Source organism: Megascapheus bottae, chromosome 6 (assembly GCF_031878675.1).
Source record: "Megascapheus bottae isolate mThoBot1 chromosome 6, mThoBot2.hap1, whole genome shotgun sequence".
Classification (NCBI taxonomy): Eukaryota; Metazoa; Chordata; class Mammalia; order Rodentia; family Geomyidae; genus Megascapheus; species Megascapheus bottae.
Genome location: NC_143514.1, coordinates 49,367,666 through 49,384,862, shown reverse-complemented (window position 1 = coordinate 49,384,862; position 17,197 = coordinate 49,367,666). Strand labels below are relative to the sequence as shown.

General features: G+C 41.1%; 1 protein-coding gene across 4 annotated transcripts in view; it reads left to right on the top strand.

Moving 5' to 3' along the window:
* The first annotated feature begins 79 nt into the window (after nucleotides 1-79).
* The window catches only part of Tceanc2 (transcription elongation factor A N-terminal and central domain containing 2), a 39,235-nt gene continuing 22,117 nt past the window's right edge, over nucleotides 80-17,197 (top strand). The window contains exons 1-3 of one of the 4 annotated variants that reach the window (XM_090334779.1): nucleotides 80-139; nucleotides 743-884; nucleotides 16,542-16,683. In XM_090334779.1, coding sequence (XP_090190905.1) covers nucleotides 783-884; nucleotides 16,542-16,683 — 244 coding nt within the window. In that variant the 5' untranslated portion in view covers nucleotides 80-139; nucleotides 743-782. Of the gene's footprint in view, nucleotides 216-739; nucleotides 885-16,541; nucleotides 16,684-17,197 lie in introns of all 4 variants that reach the window. The other 3 variants (XM_090334777.1, XM_090334778.1, XM_090334780.1) reach the window with 3 other exon arrangements.

The following is a 17,197-nucleotide window of genomic DNA, read 5'->3' as shown; positions in this document are numbered from 1 at the left end:
TGTCGGAGTCGCCCTTGGGTGACGCAAATCGCTCTGCGTCGCCCTCCCGCGTGTGCGCCTCGCGGTGCGTTCTGGGAAGCGTGGTCCCGGAAGGACTCATGAAAGCGACTGTCCTGAGACTAGGCCTGTGAGGAAGCAAGTGTGTAGTTCCGACGCCTCGGCGGGGAACCTCCAGGGCTGTAGGGGCCTAATTGTTACCAGGGATACTTTTTCTGGTGGGTCCCACGTGGGGCTGTTTTGGGGTGCCCCTTCTTGGGTCTCTAGAGTGCTTCTCTCCCATTGGGGTCCAGAACCTGACAGTCATGGATTAGGGCCTCTGTTATACCGGGGAGGTTCCCGGGGAGATCTGGAGATGGTTGTTGTGGGTAGTAAGGGCAGCTTTTAGGACTGAGCTTCTGTGGAAGTTGAGTGGTACCCCTAACTTTGTCTGATCCATCCTAAGTGTGTAAGAGGGTTTTGGAGGAGTGTCAGGTTTAGTACCTGACCTGGCTATGAACTCTCCATCATCCCTACCCCCCCGCATGCACTTCGAGAAGCTAGGAAGTCCTAACCCAGAAGTAGAATGGCTAGTGTATACAGTTTCAGTGCTCTCCCCCGCCCAGGAAGAAGGCTTTTTTCCTGTTAGTACCACCCAAGAGTCGCCATAATTTAGGAATATTTACTTAAAATCCAGTCCTATCATTTGGGGGAATACATAGCATAGCTGTGTTGGTGAAGTTTCAAAATCTGCTTTCTTTAGCAGAATTCGCTTCAATCGCGGGAAGGTAGTTGGAACCCTAACAATGGATAAGTTTGTCATTCGAACTCCTAGAACCCAGAATAGCCCACAGAAGAAAGGTACTGGAGGAAAGATTTACAAGCAGGCCACGATTGAATCTCTAAAGGTGAGAAGGGATCTGGTTAGAGGAAATGTGCAGAGGTTGGGATATCAAGGATTATGGGATACTGAATTCTTGCTACACCTCTCCCAGAAAACAGATGTGATTACTATTATTTTCAGGGCAGTCTTTTGTTTATCAATTCCCTTCCCCACCATCCACCCTCTGCCATAGTTCTTTTGTTTTGTTTTTGAGGGTCATAGGGCTGGAATGCTGGGCCCGGGCCCTGTTCCTGAGCTCATTGCTACCGCCCTACCCCTGGAGCCAAAGCCCCACTTCCACTTCCCATTTTCTAGTGATTAATTGGAGAAAAGAGTCTCTCAGGCTTTGGTGCTCAGGCTGGCTTTCAACCATGACCCTCAGATCTCAGCCTCCTGAGTAGGTAGGGTTACAGGCGTGAGCCACTATGCCCAGCTCAGCCATACTTTTTAGTAACTCTGGCTTTATGATATATTTGCTTGCTGAAAGGACAGACTTTAAAATTTCAAAAAGCAATTCTTCCTTTTTTTTATTTTTATTTTTTATTTTTGCTAGTCCTGGGGTTTGAACTCAGGGCCTGTGTTCAAGGCTAGTGCTCTGCCACTTGAGCCACAGCACCACTTCTGGTTTTTTCTGTGTATGTAGTACCAAGGAATCTAACCCAGGGCTTTGTTCATGCTAGGCAAGCACTCTACTGTTAGGCCACACTCCTAGCCTAATTCTTTTTTTTAATAGTGTCATGATACTATAAAACATTTAGGCCCTGTACATACTAGCAACAAGTCAATAATGATACTCCACAGTACTTTTATTGGCCAGAACTATATCAAACAACCTTTACAGGTACACTTGGACTGAGAAAGAGACCTTTCATTAGTGTACATTAATTATTCAAAAGGTTTTCTTTCTTTTTTTTTTTGCCAGTCCTGGGCTTGAGCTCAGGGCCTGAGAGCACTGTCCTAGGACTTTCTCAAGGCTAGAGCTCTACCACTTGAGCCTCAGCACCACTTCTGGCTTCTTTTTTTCTATGTATGTGGTGCCAAGGAATCGAATCTGAGTCTTCGTGCATGCTAGGCAAGCACTCTACCACTAGGCCAAACTCCCGGCCCCAAAAGGTTTTATTTCTTATTTATACACATGCATACAATAGACTTTGATCACATTCATCTCTCTCTTTTTTTTTTTTGCCAGTCCTGGGGACTGAACTCAGGGCCTGAACACTGTCCTTGGGCTTTCCTCAAGGTTAGTGTTCTACCACTTGAGCCACAGAACCAGTTCTGGCCTTTTCTATGTATGTGGTACCGAGGAATCGAACCCAGGTCTTCGTGCATGCTAGGCAAGCACTCTACCACTAGGCCAAACTCCCGGCCCTCACCTCTCTTTTGTATTGTCTTTTAAAACCAATTTACACAAGTTCAATCTATTTTCATACTTGAGAATGAATGAAATGCTTCCATAATCTTTAAATTCCACACACCCTCTCTGTTTTACCCTACTCTCTCCTGTTGTTCCCACTCCCAGTCTCCATTTTACATTGGTATCATTCCCCCCCTCCCTGGTTCTGGGACTTGAACTCAGGGCCTGAGCACTGTCCTTGGGCTTTCCTCAAGAATACAGACCCTGGTGCCAAAACTGCTGGTGTTAAAATCCAATTGTGCCTTTATGACTTTGGGCAAGTTATTTAACTTCTTTGAGTCCTCATCTATAAAATGGGACTAATAGTGCCTGTTTTATAACGTGCTATGAGGTTTACATGAATCAATATTTGTAAGATCTTCTGGTACATACCAAGTACTATGTAAGTATTTGCTATCACTGTTGTTAACATTACTTTATAGATTCTGTTTGTCACCAATGACCTAGTTGAAGAGTCTCCTCAACTATGAGGCTCTTCCAAACTACTCTTCTCTCTGAAATACAGGGTTAGTCTAATTAGAGGATGGTCCTTCTCTGAGCTTTTCTTATAACTTAAACATTTCTCTCATATTTCAACAATATATGCTTTATTATATTTTTTTATATAACTGGCTTCCTGAAAGGCGGTACCTTAATGATTGTACCTGTATCTGTACCTGCATGAAACTTGGCATACAATAGGCTACAATATATTTTTCTAAATGACCACATGAACTAAAACTAAAGATTTGGTGTGAAATTTATGATTTCTCCTAGTCTGCCTGAATATGCTTTATCCCTTGTAGTGCCCTATTTATTTGAAGGCATTCTGTTATATCCCATTTCTTTTTCTTTGTTTGTTTGTTTTTTGGTTGGTTGTGGGGCTTGAACTATGGGCCTGGACACTGTCCCTGAGCTCTTAAGCTCAACTCTACTGCCCTACCCCTGGAGACACAGTGCCACTTCCAGTTTTCTAGTGATTAATTGGAAATAAGAGTCTCTTGGTCTTTAGTGCCCGGGCTGGCTTTGAACTGCGATCCTCAGTCAGATCTCAGATCTCAGTCTCCTGGGTAGCTAGGATTGTAAACTTTTTTTTTTTTTTGTCTTGAGGACTTTCTTTTGAGTTGGTGCTAATCACTTTTCCTGAAAAGTCTTCTCTCCACCTCTTTCCCTTTCTCTCCCTTTCTTTTCCTCTCTCTCCTTCTCTTTTCTTTCTCTTTCTTTCTCTCTCTCTTTTTTTTTTTTTTGACAGTCATAGGGCTTGAATTCAGGGCCTGAGTGCTGTCCTTGGGTTTTCTCAAGGCTAGAGCTCTACCACTTGAGTCACAGCCCCACTTCTGGCTTTTCCTATGTATGTGGTACCAAGGAATCCAACCCGGGTCTTTGTGCATGCTAGGCAAGCACTCTACCACTAGGCCAAACTCCCGGCCCTCTCTTTCTTTTTATAGAGAGCCTTCCTACACAGTTGTCAATCTACCCAAGAACTACTTCACCTGTGGATCATAGATAATATATCCATGAGTTATAGAGACCCTTGTATATTTTATTTACATCTGTGTCCTGGACCTATTCCAGTACCTGGCACATGTTAATGGATCATTAAATATTTGTTAAATTAGTGAATTTTCAAATACCTTCTGGGTTCTTTGTGGGGAATCCTTCCCTCTTCAGTATTGTCTTAATACTTAGTTCAAATAACTGTCATAGCACTTATCTTACTTTTTTTTTTTACTATATTCTAATAATATGATGAGCTGGGCATGGTGGCTCACGCCTGTAGCTACTCAGGTGTAAGTAGGTACAGTAGCTACTCAGGAGACTTAGATCTGAGGATCAAGGTTCAAAGCCAGCCCGAGTACAAAAGGACCAGAGACTCTTATCTTTAGTTAATCTCTAGAAAACTGGAAGTGGGACTTTGCTCAAGGATAGGGCAGTAGCCTTGAGCTGAAGAGCTTAGGGACAATGCCCAGGCCCAGGGGTAGGGTGGTAGCCTTGAGCTGAAGAACTCAGGGACAGTGCCCAGGCCAGTTCAAGCCCCATAACCCCCCCCTCCAAAAAAAATAAATACAATTGCCTGTAGGTGTCTTGAGATCCATTATGAGCTCTTGAGGCCTGGGACAGTAGTATCTTATATTTTAATTCTGTTCCTGAACTTAATATAGTGCCTCCTACATTGTAGGAGAAATGTATTGAATAGACAATAATCATCCCTTACTTTGGCATGTGCATATATATATATATATATATTTATGTTTATATATTTTGTGTGTGTGTGTGTGTGTGTGTGTGTGTGTATGTGTGTGTATGTGTTTCTTTGATTTAAACTCAGGGTCTCATGCTAAGACAGGCCTCCAGCCCTTTTTATACACCATTTTGAGTTTAAGGTCTCACTTTATTCCCAGGCCTGAGCCTAGATAGCATTCTGAGGTAGCTAGTATGACAAGTGTCTTAATACCATACTCAACCTCTTTCTGTTGAGATAAAGTCTCACAAGTTTTTTTGCCTGGGCTGGCCTGGAACCACAGTGTTCCACATCTAAGCCTCCCACATACCTGGTGTATAATTGTGCACTGCGTACCATTAGACCTAGTTATTGGTCAGGAAGGGAGCTTGACTTTTTTTTTTTCCCTAGGCTGACCTTGAACCATGTTTCTCTTGATCTCAGCCTTCCAAGCAGCAAGTATTACGGGTGTGGGCCACTGTACCTAGCTTGGTGTTTTGATAGTAAATGATTCTATACATATTACTTTGTAACAATTCTGTGCCCAGGGAACATAAGAGAAATTAAAGATCAAAGTTTAAGAGCTGTTGGGACTTCCTGTAAAGGATCAGAATTTAAGAAATTAATAATGGTACATATATTTATTTGTTCATTACTTATTTATTGTTGGTCGTGGGGCTTGAACTCAAGGGTTAGGTACTGTTCCTGGGCTCTTGTGCTCAAGATTAGTGCTCTAGCACTTAGCCACAGCACCACTTCTGGTTTTCTGGTGGTTAACTGGAGATAGGAGTCTCACAACCTTTCCTGCCAGACAGGCATTGAACTGTGATCCTCAGATCTCAGCTGCCTGAGTAGCTAAGATTACAGGTGTGAGCCACCAGTGCCTGGCAAATTATTGTGAGGAAAACGCAAGGAATTTGTGCTCAGAGGCAGTGTAGCAGGTACTTTGATTGGGAGGATTTGGTTAGGTAGCAGAAAACAATAGTACAAACCATTTGATGAGTAGTACTTGCTATTCTGTTAACTTTACAGTTGTGCATACAGTGACAAGTTGTGTTAGGCACCTACAATCCTAATAACTCAGGAGGCTGAGATTTGAGGATCATTATTCAACCAACTTGCACAGGAAAATCTGAGATACTCTTATCTTTAGTTAATCATCAAAATGCCAGACTGGAGGCACTTCTCAAATGGTAAAGCTTCAGCATAAGGTGAAAAAACAGCTTATAATTCATGCCTATAGTCCTAGGCATGACTAGGCAGATCTCAGGAGGCTGAGATCTGTGAATTACTGTTCAAAGCTAGCCCAGGCAGGAAGGTTGTAAGATTACTTATCTCCAGTTAACCACCAGAAAACCAGAATTGGCTCTCTGGTTCAAAGTGGTAGAGCACTAACCTTGAGTGAAAAAGCTCAGAGACAGCACCCAAGCCTTCAGTTCAAGCCCCACAACTGACAAAAATTAAAAATACAAGCAAAAGCACAAGACCCTGAATTTAAGTTTCATTTCACACACACACACACACACACACACACACACACGCACACGCACACGCACACCAAGATGTATTGAATATGCATTTTAGATAGTTAAGTCCATTTTCTGACAAGTTACTCATTCTTACACACTAGAATTATGTTTGAGTTTGGTTTTTGGTTTATTTGTTTTCAGACAGGGTCTTTCCATGAATTTAAGGATAGTCTCAGATCTATAATCATCCTACATCAACCACACAAATGATGGGGTTATAGGCTTCTATCACCATAGTCTGCTTAACATCATGTTTTAATGTCAAGGATCTGCTGAATGTTAAAACAGTATCTTCCTTATGAGTATACCTTACATACCTTACCTGAAGCGTTTTTTTTTTTTGTTTTTTTGGTCAGTCATGGTTTGAACTCAGGGCTTGGGTGCTGCCCCTGAGCTTTTTCACTCAATCCTAGCACTCTATCTTTCTTTCTTTCTTTCTTTCTTTTTTGCCAGTCCTGGGTTTGCGCTCAGGGCCTGAGCACTGTCTTTGGACTTTCTCAAGGCTAGAGCTCTACCACTTGAGCCTCAGCACCACTTCCAGCTTTTTTCTATGTACATGGTACGGAGGAATCGAACCTGGGTCTTTGTGCATGGTAGGCAAACACAGCACTCTACTATTTTGAGACACAGTGCCACTTCTGGTTTTCTGGTGGTTACTTGGAGATAAGAATCTCTCAGGCATTTCTGCCTGGACTGGCTTTGAACTGTGATCCTCAGATCTCAGCCTTCTGAGTAAGCCACCAAGGCCCAGCCACCTTAAGAATTATAATGAGGGATAACTAAATAAATGCATATTTGTAAAAGCTGACATACAATAAAAAGTCTCCTTGTTTACCAAAAAGGAGAGGCTTATGTAGTAAAACTCAAGTTGAAGATGATAATGGAGGCAATAATGATTGCTGCTAACATTTACTGAGTCCAATTACATGGACAAGGAAGGTGTGCTAGTGTTTCAAATGTCTTAACTCTTTAATTGTAGGTGTGTTTTTGTATGTGTATAGCACCCCAGGCTAGCCTTAAACCCACAATCCTTCTGCTTTAACCTCTCAAGTACTGGGATTATAGGTGTGAAACACTGTGCTCATGTGTATTAGCTGTAAACCTTAATAATGGCTGTGAAATACATGCTTTCATTATGGATGTTTTACAGCTGGAGAATGCAACAGTGATTAACTTGTTTAAAATCATGCAGCTTATATTAGCATAGCTTAGACTTGCACTAGACAATGATTCCATAATCTGTCTTATAAAGAACTAAAAAAAAGTAGAGATTTATTTTTAAGATTATTATTATATATTGATTGTGCAAGAGAGGTTAGTTGTGATAGCTACATACCTACATACCTATCTACATACAGGTATACATACACTATACTCATACTCACCTTTTCTCTCTGTTCCCCCCAAACACAAAGTAGATTTCTGACTGCCAGGCTGAGGAGATATAAAGGATATTAGACTATTGGGACCATTGTACTTCTCTGTTATCAGTGCATTACAAGTAATTTTGCATAGCCTTAGTAGCCTTATCACTGTCAATAAAAGTGATCTCAGTAGAGCTCATGGAGAGGGCATTTAAATGGTAAAGGTTAATTTGGTTAATCTGTTCTTATTCCTTAAAAGGAAATAAAGAAATTTAGAGTTGGAAGTGGTGCTGTGGCTCAAGTGATAGAGTGATAGCCTTGAGCTGAAAAGCTCAGCAACAGCGCCCAGACCCACAACTGACCCCCCCAAAAAAAATTAGAGTCAAATATCACTTTTTTAATGCAGTCTATTCTTAAACTTAATTAGGATCCTTCCACCTCAGCTTCATGAGTACTGGATTACAAATATGTACTACCAGGCTAGTCAAGAAGTGATTTTTTTCTGATTGATTTTTTTTTTTAATTAAGATGTCCTAGAATACAGTTTTATGCTTGTAATCTCAGCTTCTTGTATTAGTATCATGATTCAAGGACAGCCAGGCAAAAAGTTAGAAAGACCCTATCTCAACTAAAAAAGGTGTCAGCTGGGCACAGTGGCTCATGCCTGTAATCCTAGCTGCTCAGGAGGCTGAGATCTGAGGATTGTGGTTCAAAGCCAGCCAGGCACTAAAAAGTCTTTATCTCCATCAGAAAACCGGAAGTGGCACTGTGGCTCAAGAGGTAGGGCTGTAGCCTTGAGCTGAAGAGCTCAGGGACAACGCCCAGACCCAAAATTAAAGTCCCATGACTTGCTGACAAAAAAAAAAAAGGTGGGGGGGGGGCGCGAGTTTGGCCTAGTGGTAGAGTGCTTGCCTTGCATGCACAAAGACCGGGGTTCAATTCCTTGGTACCACATATGTAGAAAAAAGCTAGAAGTAGTGCTGAGGCTCAAGTGGTAGAGTTCTAGCCTTGAGAAAGTCCAAGGATTGTGCTCAGGCCTTGAGCTCAAGCCCAGGACTAGCAGAAAAAAAAAAAAAAAAACTTAGTGTAGTACCTTGTGTTTGTAATCTCATCTATGAAAAAGTCCTTAGGTAAGAAGATCACAGTCCAGTCTGGCCCAGGCAAAAACATGAGACTGTCTGAAAACAACTAAAGTACAAAATATTGGAGGTGTAGCTTGAATGGCAGAGAGAGCCTGCCTCACAGGTTCCATGCCTGAGGTTCAAATCTCAGCACACAAAAATAAAAGAATCCTAGAATACACTGATTCTTTTAGGTGGACAATTCTTTTAGGTTCAGCATTTCTAAATGCTCTGTGAACCGTTTTTTCTTTATAGGGTTGAATGTGTTGTCTCCTGTCCTACCGCCACAGTGGAATAGTGTCATATTATTACTTATAAGTGAATTCTTTTCCCTGTTTTTTGTTTTGTTTTGTTTTTTATTTTTTCTTAGGTCATAGGACTTGAACTCTGGGTCTGGGTGTTTTCCCTGAGCTCTTCAGCTCAAGGCTACCACTCTACCTCTTAAACCACAGTGATACTTCTGTTTTTGTTTTGTTTCTGGTGGTTAATTGGAGATAAGAGTCTGGGATGACTTTGAACTATGATCCTCAGATCTCAGCCTCCTGAGTAGTTAGGATTGCAGTGGTGAGCCACTGCAATCAGCTTCCTGATTTTTTTTTGGAGGGAGGGGTTGGGGGTGTCAATCATGGCACTCTACCACTTTGAGCTGTGTTTTTGTAAAACCTAATATTCCAGGTATCCCAAATATAAGACTAGGCGAAAAATATGTCTTCTTTCTGGAGATAACTGTTTTTCTATTCATTTTACTTTCCTACATTGGCAATCTGTGCCCATTTCTCATATGGCCTTTTATTTCCTTAATAATTCACGTAAGAATTTGAAATACTTGTTTTCAGGCCCATATTTAGGCAGCTTTAAAGAAACATTCTTTGATATATACGAACTTTTTTTGTTCTCATACTTTTTAAAAAAAATTTCTGCCCTAAAATTTCGATTTAAGCTGAATGCTAGTGGCTGAATCACCATACCTGTAATCCTAGCTACAAAGGAGGTTGAGATTTGAGGCTTGTGGTTCGAAGCCAGCCTAGGCAGGAAAGGCTATATGACTCCAATAAACCAACAAAAGCCAGAAGTAGAGCTGTGGCTCAAAGTGGTAGAGCACTTACCCGTGAGCACTAAAGCTCAGGAACGAACAGTCCCTGAGTTCAAGCCCCAGAACTGGCACACACAAAAAATAGTTCGATTCAGATACACTTTATTATGTGCTGAGCACAAAAAAATAAATAGGCAAATAATAGATTGTACTTACTCTCTGGTGGGAAAGAGAGTTGGGTTGATTAATATATTCAGAAAACATAGATGTAGCAATAGGAAGGAGTCTGTACAGGTTTTAAAGGGACTCAAAGGGCAAATTGGTCAAATGTTGTAGGAGACAGGCAAGAAAGGCTTCATAGCAGAGGTGATTTTTTTATAGTCTTAAAAAATAGTTATCTGGGGGCAGGAGTTTGGCCTAGTGATAGAATGCTTGCCTATCATGCATGAAGACCAGGGTTCAATTCCTTGGTACCATATGCATAGAAAAAGCTGGAAGTAGTGTTGAGGCTCAGGTGGTAGGGTTCTAGCCTTGAGAAAGTCCAAGGACAGTGCTCAGACCCTGAGCACAAACCCAGGACTGGCAAAAAAAAAAAAAAAAAGTTATCAGGCAGAACAAGAGCATGTAGGCAAAGGGTATGAAACGTTGTGACTCATTTAGGCAGCTCTCATTTAGGAGCAAAATGATGAGACTAAAAAGGATTGTCAGAGCCAAGTCTTAGGTCCTTTATGCCACACTAAAGAGTTTAGACTTCTGTAGTTCCATTTAGTGAAATGATCTGATATGGAATCCCTAATCCAATCACAACCATATAGAAATGTTATATAAAAGTTTCTACTAGCCACGTGCCAGTGGTTCTTACTTGCAATCTGAGAATTGTGGTTCAAAGCCAGCCTAAGCAGGAAAGTCTGTGAGATTCTTTATCTCCAATTAAGTACTAAAAAGCTGGAAGTGGAACTGTGCACCGCGCAAGTGGTAGAATGTTCACTTTGAGCAAAAGCTCAGGGGTAGCACCTAGGTCCTGAGTTCAAGCCCCAGGACTGGCACACACAAAAAAAATCTGAGCTGAACTTAAAAGCAAAAAATAAATAAATGAAAATAAATCCTCAGGTGCCAGGAAGAGAGAGGAAATTGAAAGCCAGTGCTGGAACTGTTGCAGGGAATATTGATGTAATGCTAAGGGACTTAATGTTTTAAGGGGCAAAAGGCCTCAGGCTAATGTGATGGCAACTGATATTGACATACACCTGAAGCTAAGAACTAGAACATGTTTATGATAAATGAGCTAGAAAAATTCCATCCACCATTTCAAGAAAGCAACATGAAGAGAGCAGTCTTCTCAAGGTCTTGTAGGGAAAAAGAGTTGACTCTTAACACATTAGAACCACATACTTATTACCATACCATTACATTTACACTATCTTAAAAAGCTGAAAAAATTGACATATATGTATGGTTAAGGGTTGAGTGTGATGGCTCATATCTGTACTAACAAGATGGGGTTTAGGAGGATTGTAGTTCAAGGACGGTCCAGACAATGTTCATCAGACCCCGTTTCAGCCAATAAGAAGTTAGGCCCAAGGGCAGGCATCTTTCATTCCAGCTGGGTGGGAAGCATAAGTAAGATCATGATCCAGGTCCTTCTGAAACATAATTTACACAAAAAGGGCCATCTGCATAGCAAGTACTAAGCCCTGAATATCCTAGGACACTCAGGACTCCTATTGAAAACGATTCCTTTAAAAAGAACTCACTGCCCAAAGTTACCAACTATATAAAACAAATTGCCTAGAGTGACAATGAGTGACAATTGAGTAGATAGATGTAATAGATTCTCTGTTCCCCAAAACAAGAGATTAAAAAAAAAAATCTTGGCTCCGAGGATGGCAGTTCAAAGCCAGCCCAGGTACTAAAGTCTGTGAGACTCTTATTCCCCCCCCCCGGAAAAAAAAAATCTTGGAGACCTTTAGCATGTTAATAATATGTTAATAATGTTCACAGAACTCCAAAGAGAACGGAATAATATGGAAAGAGAACAAGTAGACGGTGGGGGGGGAGGGGGGCAAGGGGGAGGAACAAAAGCAGAACAATAACAGTAGAATGTGTCTAATGAGGGAAAATTTATGGTGCAGAAACAGGTTAAAAAGTCATGTTAGGGCCAGGAGTTTGGCCTAGTAGTGGAGTGCTTGTCTAGCATGCACCAAGACCCAGGTTTGATTCCTCGGTACCACATACATAGAAAAAGCCAGAAGTGATGCTGTGGCTCAGGTGGTAGAGCTTTAGCCTTGAGAAAGCCCAAGGACAGTGTTCAGGCCCTTAGTTGAAGCACCAGGACTGGCAAAAAAAAAAAAAAAAAATAGTGAATCAGAGAAATCAAAAGACAGAAATATGAAAGAAAAATGATGTGTAATAATTTTTTTTTTTGTGGGTATGGGGCTTGAACTCTGGGCCTGGGCACTGCCCCTGAGCTCTTCAGCTCAAGGCCACCACCCTATCCCTTGGGCCTAGCCCCACTTCTCGTTTTCTAGAGGTTAATTGGAGATAAGAGTCTCAGGTCCTTTTGTGCCCGGTCTGCTTTGAACCTTGATCCTCAGATCTCAGCCTCCTGAGTAGCTAGGATTACAGACATGAGCCACGGCACCTGGCTTGTGTAATAGTTTTTAAGTAGAGGTTATGAATAGGTTTGAAGTAGAGTTTTTGAAGAAGGTCATGAGAAGACTGGTGAGATTTTATGAAAATACACATATCTTTAAAATTGTAAGGCAAAACACTAAAATGAAACAAATACAACGTCGAACTTGCAAATTATAAAGATAAAACAAGCTTAAAATAAGCCAGGCAGAGTGGTACATTGCCATAATTTCAGCACTCTGTAGGCAGAGGCAAAAGAATCCTGAATTCAAGGCCAGCCTGGTCTACGTAGTTGAACCCTGTCTCAAAACACCAAATCAACCAACCAAATAAATTAAAAAAAAAAAACTAAATATACTATTAAAAGAGAATCTCAGATTAGGTAGAGGTAGAGATGGAGAGACAATATAAAATTAGCCATTGGTGATTTAAACCGTAATAATCCAGAAAAGTTGAAAGTAAAAAGATAAAAAACAAAAACAGTATCACAATCAGAGTTCATTGAAGCAATTTTCATAGCAGGGAAGATACAGGTGAAAGAAATCCTCAGTATCCATTAGGAGAATTGATTTCATGGTCTTAAGGCATTTGTATGTAAAAATAATGGAGAACTCTCTCATGCAACCAAGTGGATTAAATGGGATTATATGTATCAATTTGGATGAATCAAGAAAATACACTGAGAAAAGTAAGATATTTATATGTTTTCAATAGAAAATGTCTCCTTATTTAATTTTATTTACTGTTCATGTGATTTAGCACTAATAATACTATTTTGTAATGTAGTGGATCATAGGCAAGGCCATTGTCTCAGGTTTTTTTGTTTTTGTACATTTTGTCTCATTTTGATTGAGACTCTGAAGGCTGTGAGCAATAGATATGAAGCGATATTCCCAAATGAGCTTCTAGATTATCTGTGTGGTGTATGGAGAATGGTTTTAGAAATCGGAACCTTCTACCCACCATAGGCTATGAAGAGGGGTGAGGCTGAAGCCCACAAGGAGAGGAAGTTCTTTTGGGTGGAGTGAATGGTGCGACTGTGGTTTCACTTGAGGAACTTGACTTTGGTTCCTGGCTGGTGCCTGTGCTTGGGAAAGTCTAAAGAGACCATGACTGGCTGAAGCTAGCGGGAGTAGGCTATTATAAAGATGGCAATCTTGGGAGAAAATACCGCTGGCCTGGAGTTGAATTAGGGTAGCCAAGTTCACAGGATCCTTGGAAGGATTCTGAGACCCCTACAGAGAGTCACACTGTGAAGTGTGTTGCCAAAATGGGGGACTTAGAGGAGGACTTAGAAGTGGCTGGCTGGAAGAAGTATTGCCCCACGTCATGGGTACTTGCCAGTGAGTTCTCAGCAGTGGAGACTCTCCAAAGGACTACAAAAGCCACCCTGTGAGAAAAAGGGAGTCAGCTTTAAATATCTGCCAGTTCAGAGAGCACCAAAACCTGATTAGTGCAGTATCACAACAGAAAGCAAAGCTTTTCCTTTTCCCAGCTTTGAACTTGGAGGGCTTAGTAACTAAAGCAAACAAGATTACTGGAGGTGGGGGTAGGAAATGGTGGGAAACAGGACTGGGAAATAGGGGAGTAAAATACCCTCTTCCCACAATGGCTTCTAGGCTAAGAGCTTCCTGTCAAGGGAAGCTGATGAGTCTCGATTGGGGTTGCATTTTACCAAACTCATATCAAGATTGTGTACAAGCCAGGCACCGTGGTTCATGCCTGCAATCCTAGCTACTCAGGAGACTGGGATCTGAGGATGGCAGTTCAAAGCCAGCCTGGAGCACTACAAAGCCATGAGGCTCTTATCTCCAGTTAATCTCTAGAAAACAGGAAGTGAGGCTGTGGCTCAAGGGTAGGGTGGTAGCCTTGAGTTGAAGAGCTCAGAGGCAGTACCCAGGCCCAGAGTTCAAGCCCCTTAACCTGCCCCCCCCAAAAAAAGTGTGCAAATTATTTTACCTAACTGTAATAATCAAGATTGTATACTTAAAAGTATACAAATTGCTAGGTGCAAGTGGCTCATATATGTAATTCTAGCTACTCAAGAGGCTGGGGTCTGAGAATTATAGTTCCAAAGCCTGCCCAGGCAAGAAAGTCTGTGAGATTCTTACCTCAATCACCAAAAACCCAGAAACAGAGCTATGGCTCAACTGGTAGAGTGCTAGCTAGCAAAAAAACCAAAAACCAACCAAACAAACAAAAAACCCTCAGGTATAGCACTCAGGACCTGAGCTCAAGCCCTAGGATCAGCACCCACTCTCCCCCGAAAATAAAAGTATACCAAAAAACCTAAGCATATATCATGAGGAACTTCTACAATGTGAATGTGTTGGCATACTAATCAAGAAACCTTAACCAGGATAGTATGCCCCTTTCTAATTCCTAACAGCCTATCTTCCTGGGGAAAATAATGATCCAAAGCAAGATTCTTTATTTTATGATTATAAAAGGAATTTTTGCCAGGCATGAGTGGCTCACACCTATAATCCTAGCTACTCAGGAAGCTGAGATCTGAGAATCATGGTTCAAAGTCAGCCCGAGCAGGAAAGTGGAGACTTATCTCCAGTTAACCACCAAAAAACTGGAAGTGGCGCTGTGGCTCAAGTGGTAGAGTGATAGCCTTGAGCCGAAGAGGGACAGCACCCAGGCCCAGAGTTCAAGCCCCACGACCACCACCACCACCAACAACAAAAGCAATTTTAAATTTGGTCTTCTATTTGCACTTTTAATTAAGTTTTTAGTTGAGGACTAATGTAGGGAACTCTGAAACTGACCTGTAAAACCTGGAAAAGATTTGAGGATTTGAGAGGTAGGACTGCCTCCTCAACTGCTGAGAGCTGACCATCGAAGGATTAAAACAGCTCTAGAGAAGGTGAAGAGACTAGGGTGCTGCCCTACCTCTCTTCCCTTAGGCTGGTGCTGTGCTGGGGACCTTGTAGACCAGACAAAAGACCTTCACAGCTTAACCTTGGGCTAGAAAAGTGCACATCATGTTTGGACTTTCCCTGGGCTGCAGTCTCCTGTCTCAACAGAATAGAATCAGTGTCTCTCACAAACTGTTTTAGTTCTGATTCTTTCCCTGTGTGAACTCAAATATGCTTGCTTATGAGGGGTCCAAATACCAGAGAGCCTTAGGACCCTGACCCCACTGAGTCTTATCTCCTCCCTCTCTCTCTCTGTCTCCACATGTATGTATGTATGTATGTATGTATGTATGTATGTGTGTGTGTGTGTGTGTGTGTGTGTGTGTGTGTGTATGTATGTATGTATGTATTAGACACATATATCTACCTTTTCTCATTTTCTTCAGCCGGGTATCTCATCACGATGCCTCTAGTTGCAGGTAGCAACTAGACTCTACCAAGTGGTAGAGTACTTACCTAAAAAGCATGGGGGCTTGAGTTCAAGTCCCAGCACCACCATAAATAGTTCTTAGCTGAAATTATTTTAAAACTATAGAAAAGGAGCTGGGAGTTTAGCCTAGTGGTAGAGGGCTTGCCTAGTATGCACAAAAACCTGGATTCAATACCTTGGTACCATATACATAGCAAAAAGCCAGAAATGGTGCTGTGGCTCAAGTGGTAGAGCTGTAGCCTTGAGAAAGTCCAAGGACAGTGCCCAGGCCCTGAGTTCAAGGCTCAGGACTGGCAAAAACAAACAAAAAAAAAACCCTATAGTTGCATTATAGTACAAAGAACTATTCTTTACCCAGATTCCTTAATTGCTAGTATTTTACCCTTAATGGGAAAGAGCATACCAACTTTTTAAGATGGTCGTTTTTAGAAAGGGGAGGAAGGAAATTACTTTGGTAAAGGTTGTGAAGGGTCTTAAATTTTATAATATTTTATAGGGAATGGCAATGTATTCGCCTTTTCTATTATAACTTGTGGGGGTTTTTTTCTATGTGTTTGAAGTTTTAAAGAATTCCTTCAAAATGGAAGCATTGAGTTTTCCCCTCCAGGAAGTGTGAAACTTGAAGAATACTTCATACTGTTGAAATAAATATATCTTTTATGACTTCTCTGCTCTGTCCTTGCATATGAATTAAGACTTTCTTTAAGTGAGCTATAAGGTTGATTCACCTCAACATCATTTTTCTTTTTTTTTGCTCTTCCTTATTACCTCTCCCTGCTAAGTGCCCAGTGGTGTCTGACATGGTAAGATTAAAACTTGCACTTTTCCTAATAGATACAACTTTTCCCGATTTGCACTAAGCAGGGACCTGCTTTTAAGCAATTACCCCTCATTTGGGGCTATCAGACACACTGTGCTTTGGTTTAGGTCATAATCAATAATTCATATGTCAATAGGAACCCCATTAGCTCAGGTGAAGGCAGATGTCTTTCTAATGAAAATGTTCCATTTTCCAAATGACTTTTCTTCTTCTCAGAGAGTTGTGGTTGTAGAAGACATAAAAAGATGGAAGACTATGTTGGAGCTTCCTGACCAAACCAAAGAGAATCTAGTTGAAGCCTTACAAGAATTAAAGAAGAAGATACCCTCCAGGGAAGTGTTAAAATCAACAAGGATAGGTATGTGCCTAATTTCGTCACATATTTCTGTTTTGTCTCCTTTGTTTCCTTTCCTTGAAGTAGTGTCCACCTTATCAGTGCTTTTAAAATTATCTCTGGGAAAAGACCATTGTTTCAGAAATGTTCTATTGGCCATACTTTCATAACATATAGTAAAACTGACAAGAAAAGTGAGATTAAAAACACAAAATGTACAAACGTCAATTTTAAAACTAGACTTGATAAATGCAAAATATCTCTGTCCAATTTCTATAAGTTTGTCAATGACTGTGTTCATTTCTGGTATTTAACTTTATGGGTTGGTAACTGACAATGATTTACACATAACATTTTGAGTGTGGTATGCAAAATGAAGAGACCTCAGAAAACTTAGAATTTGGTCAGAGAGACAAACAAGTGGACAGATGTAGGAGTGAAGTCATATAAATAAATGCATAAATAATGTTATGAGCACTATTCTGTTATGGACAGCCATTATGCTGTCCCAAAGAAAGAGCTATCACTTATATCTGCG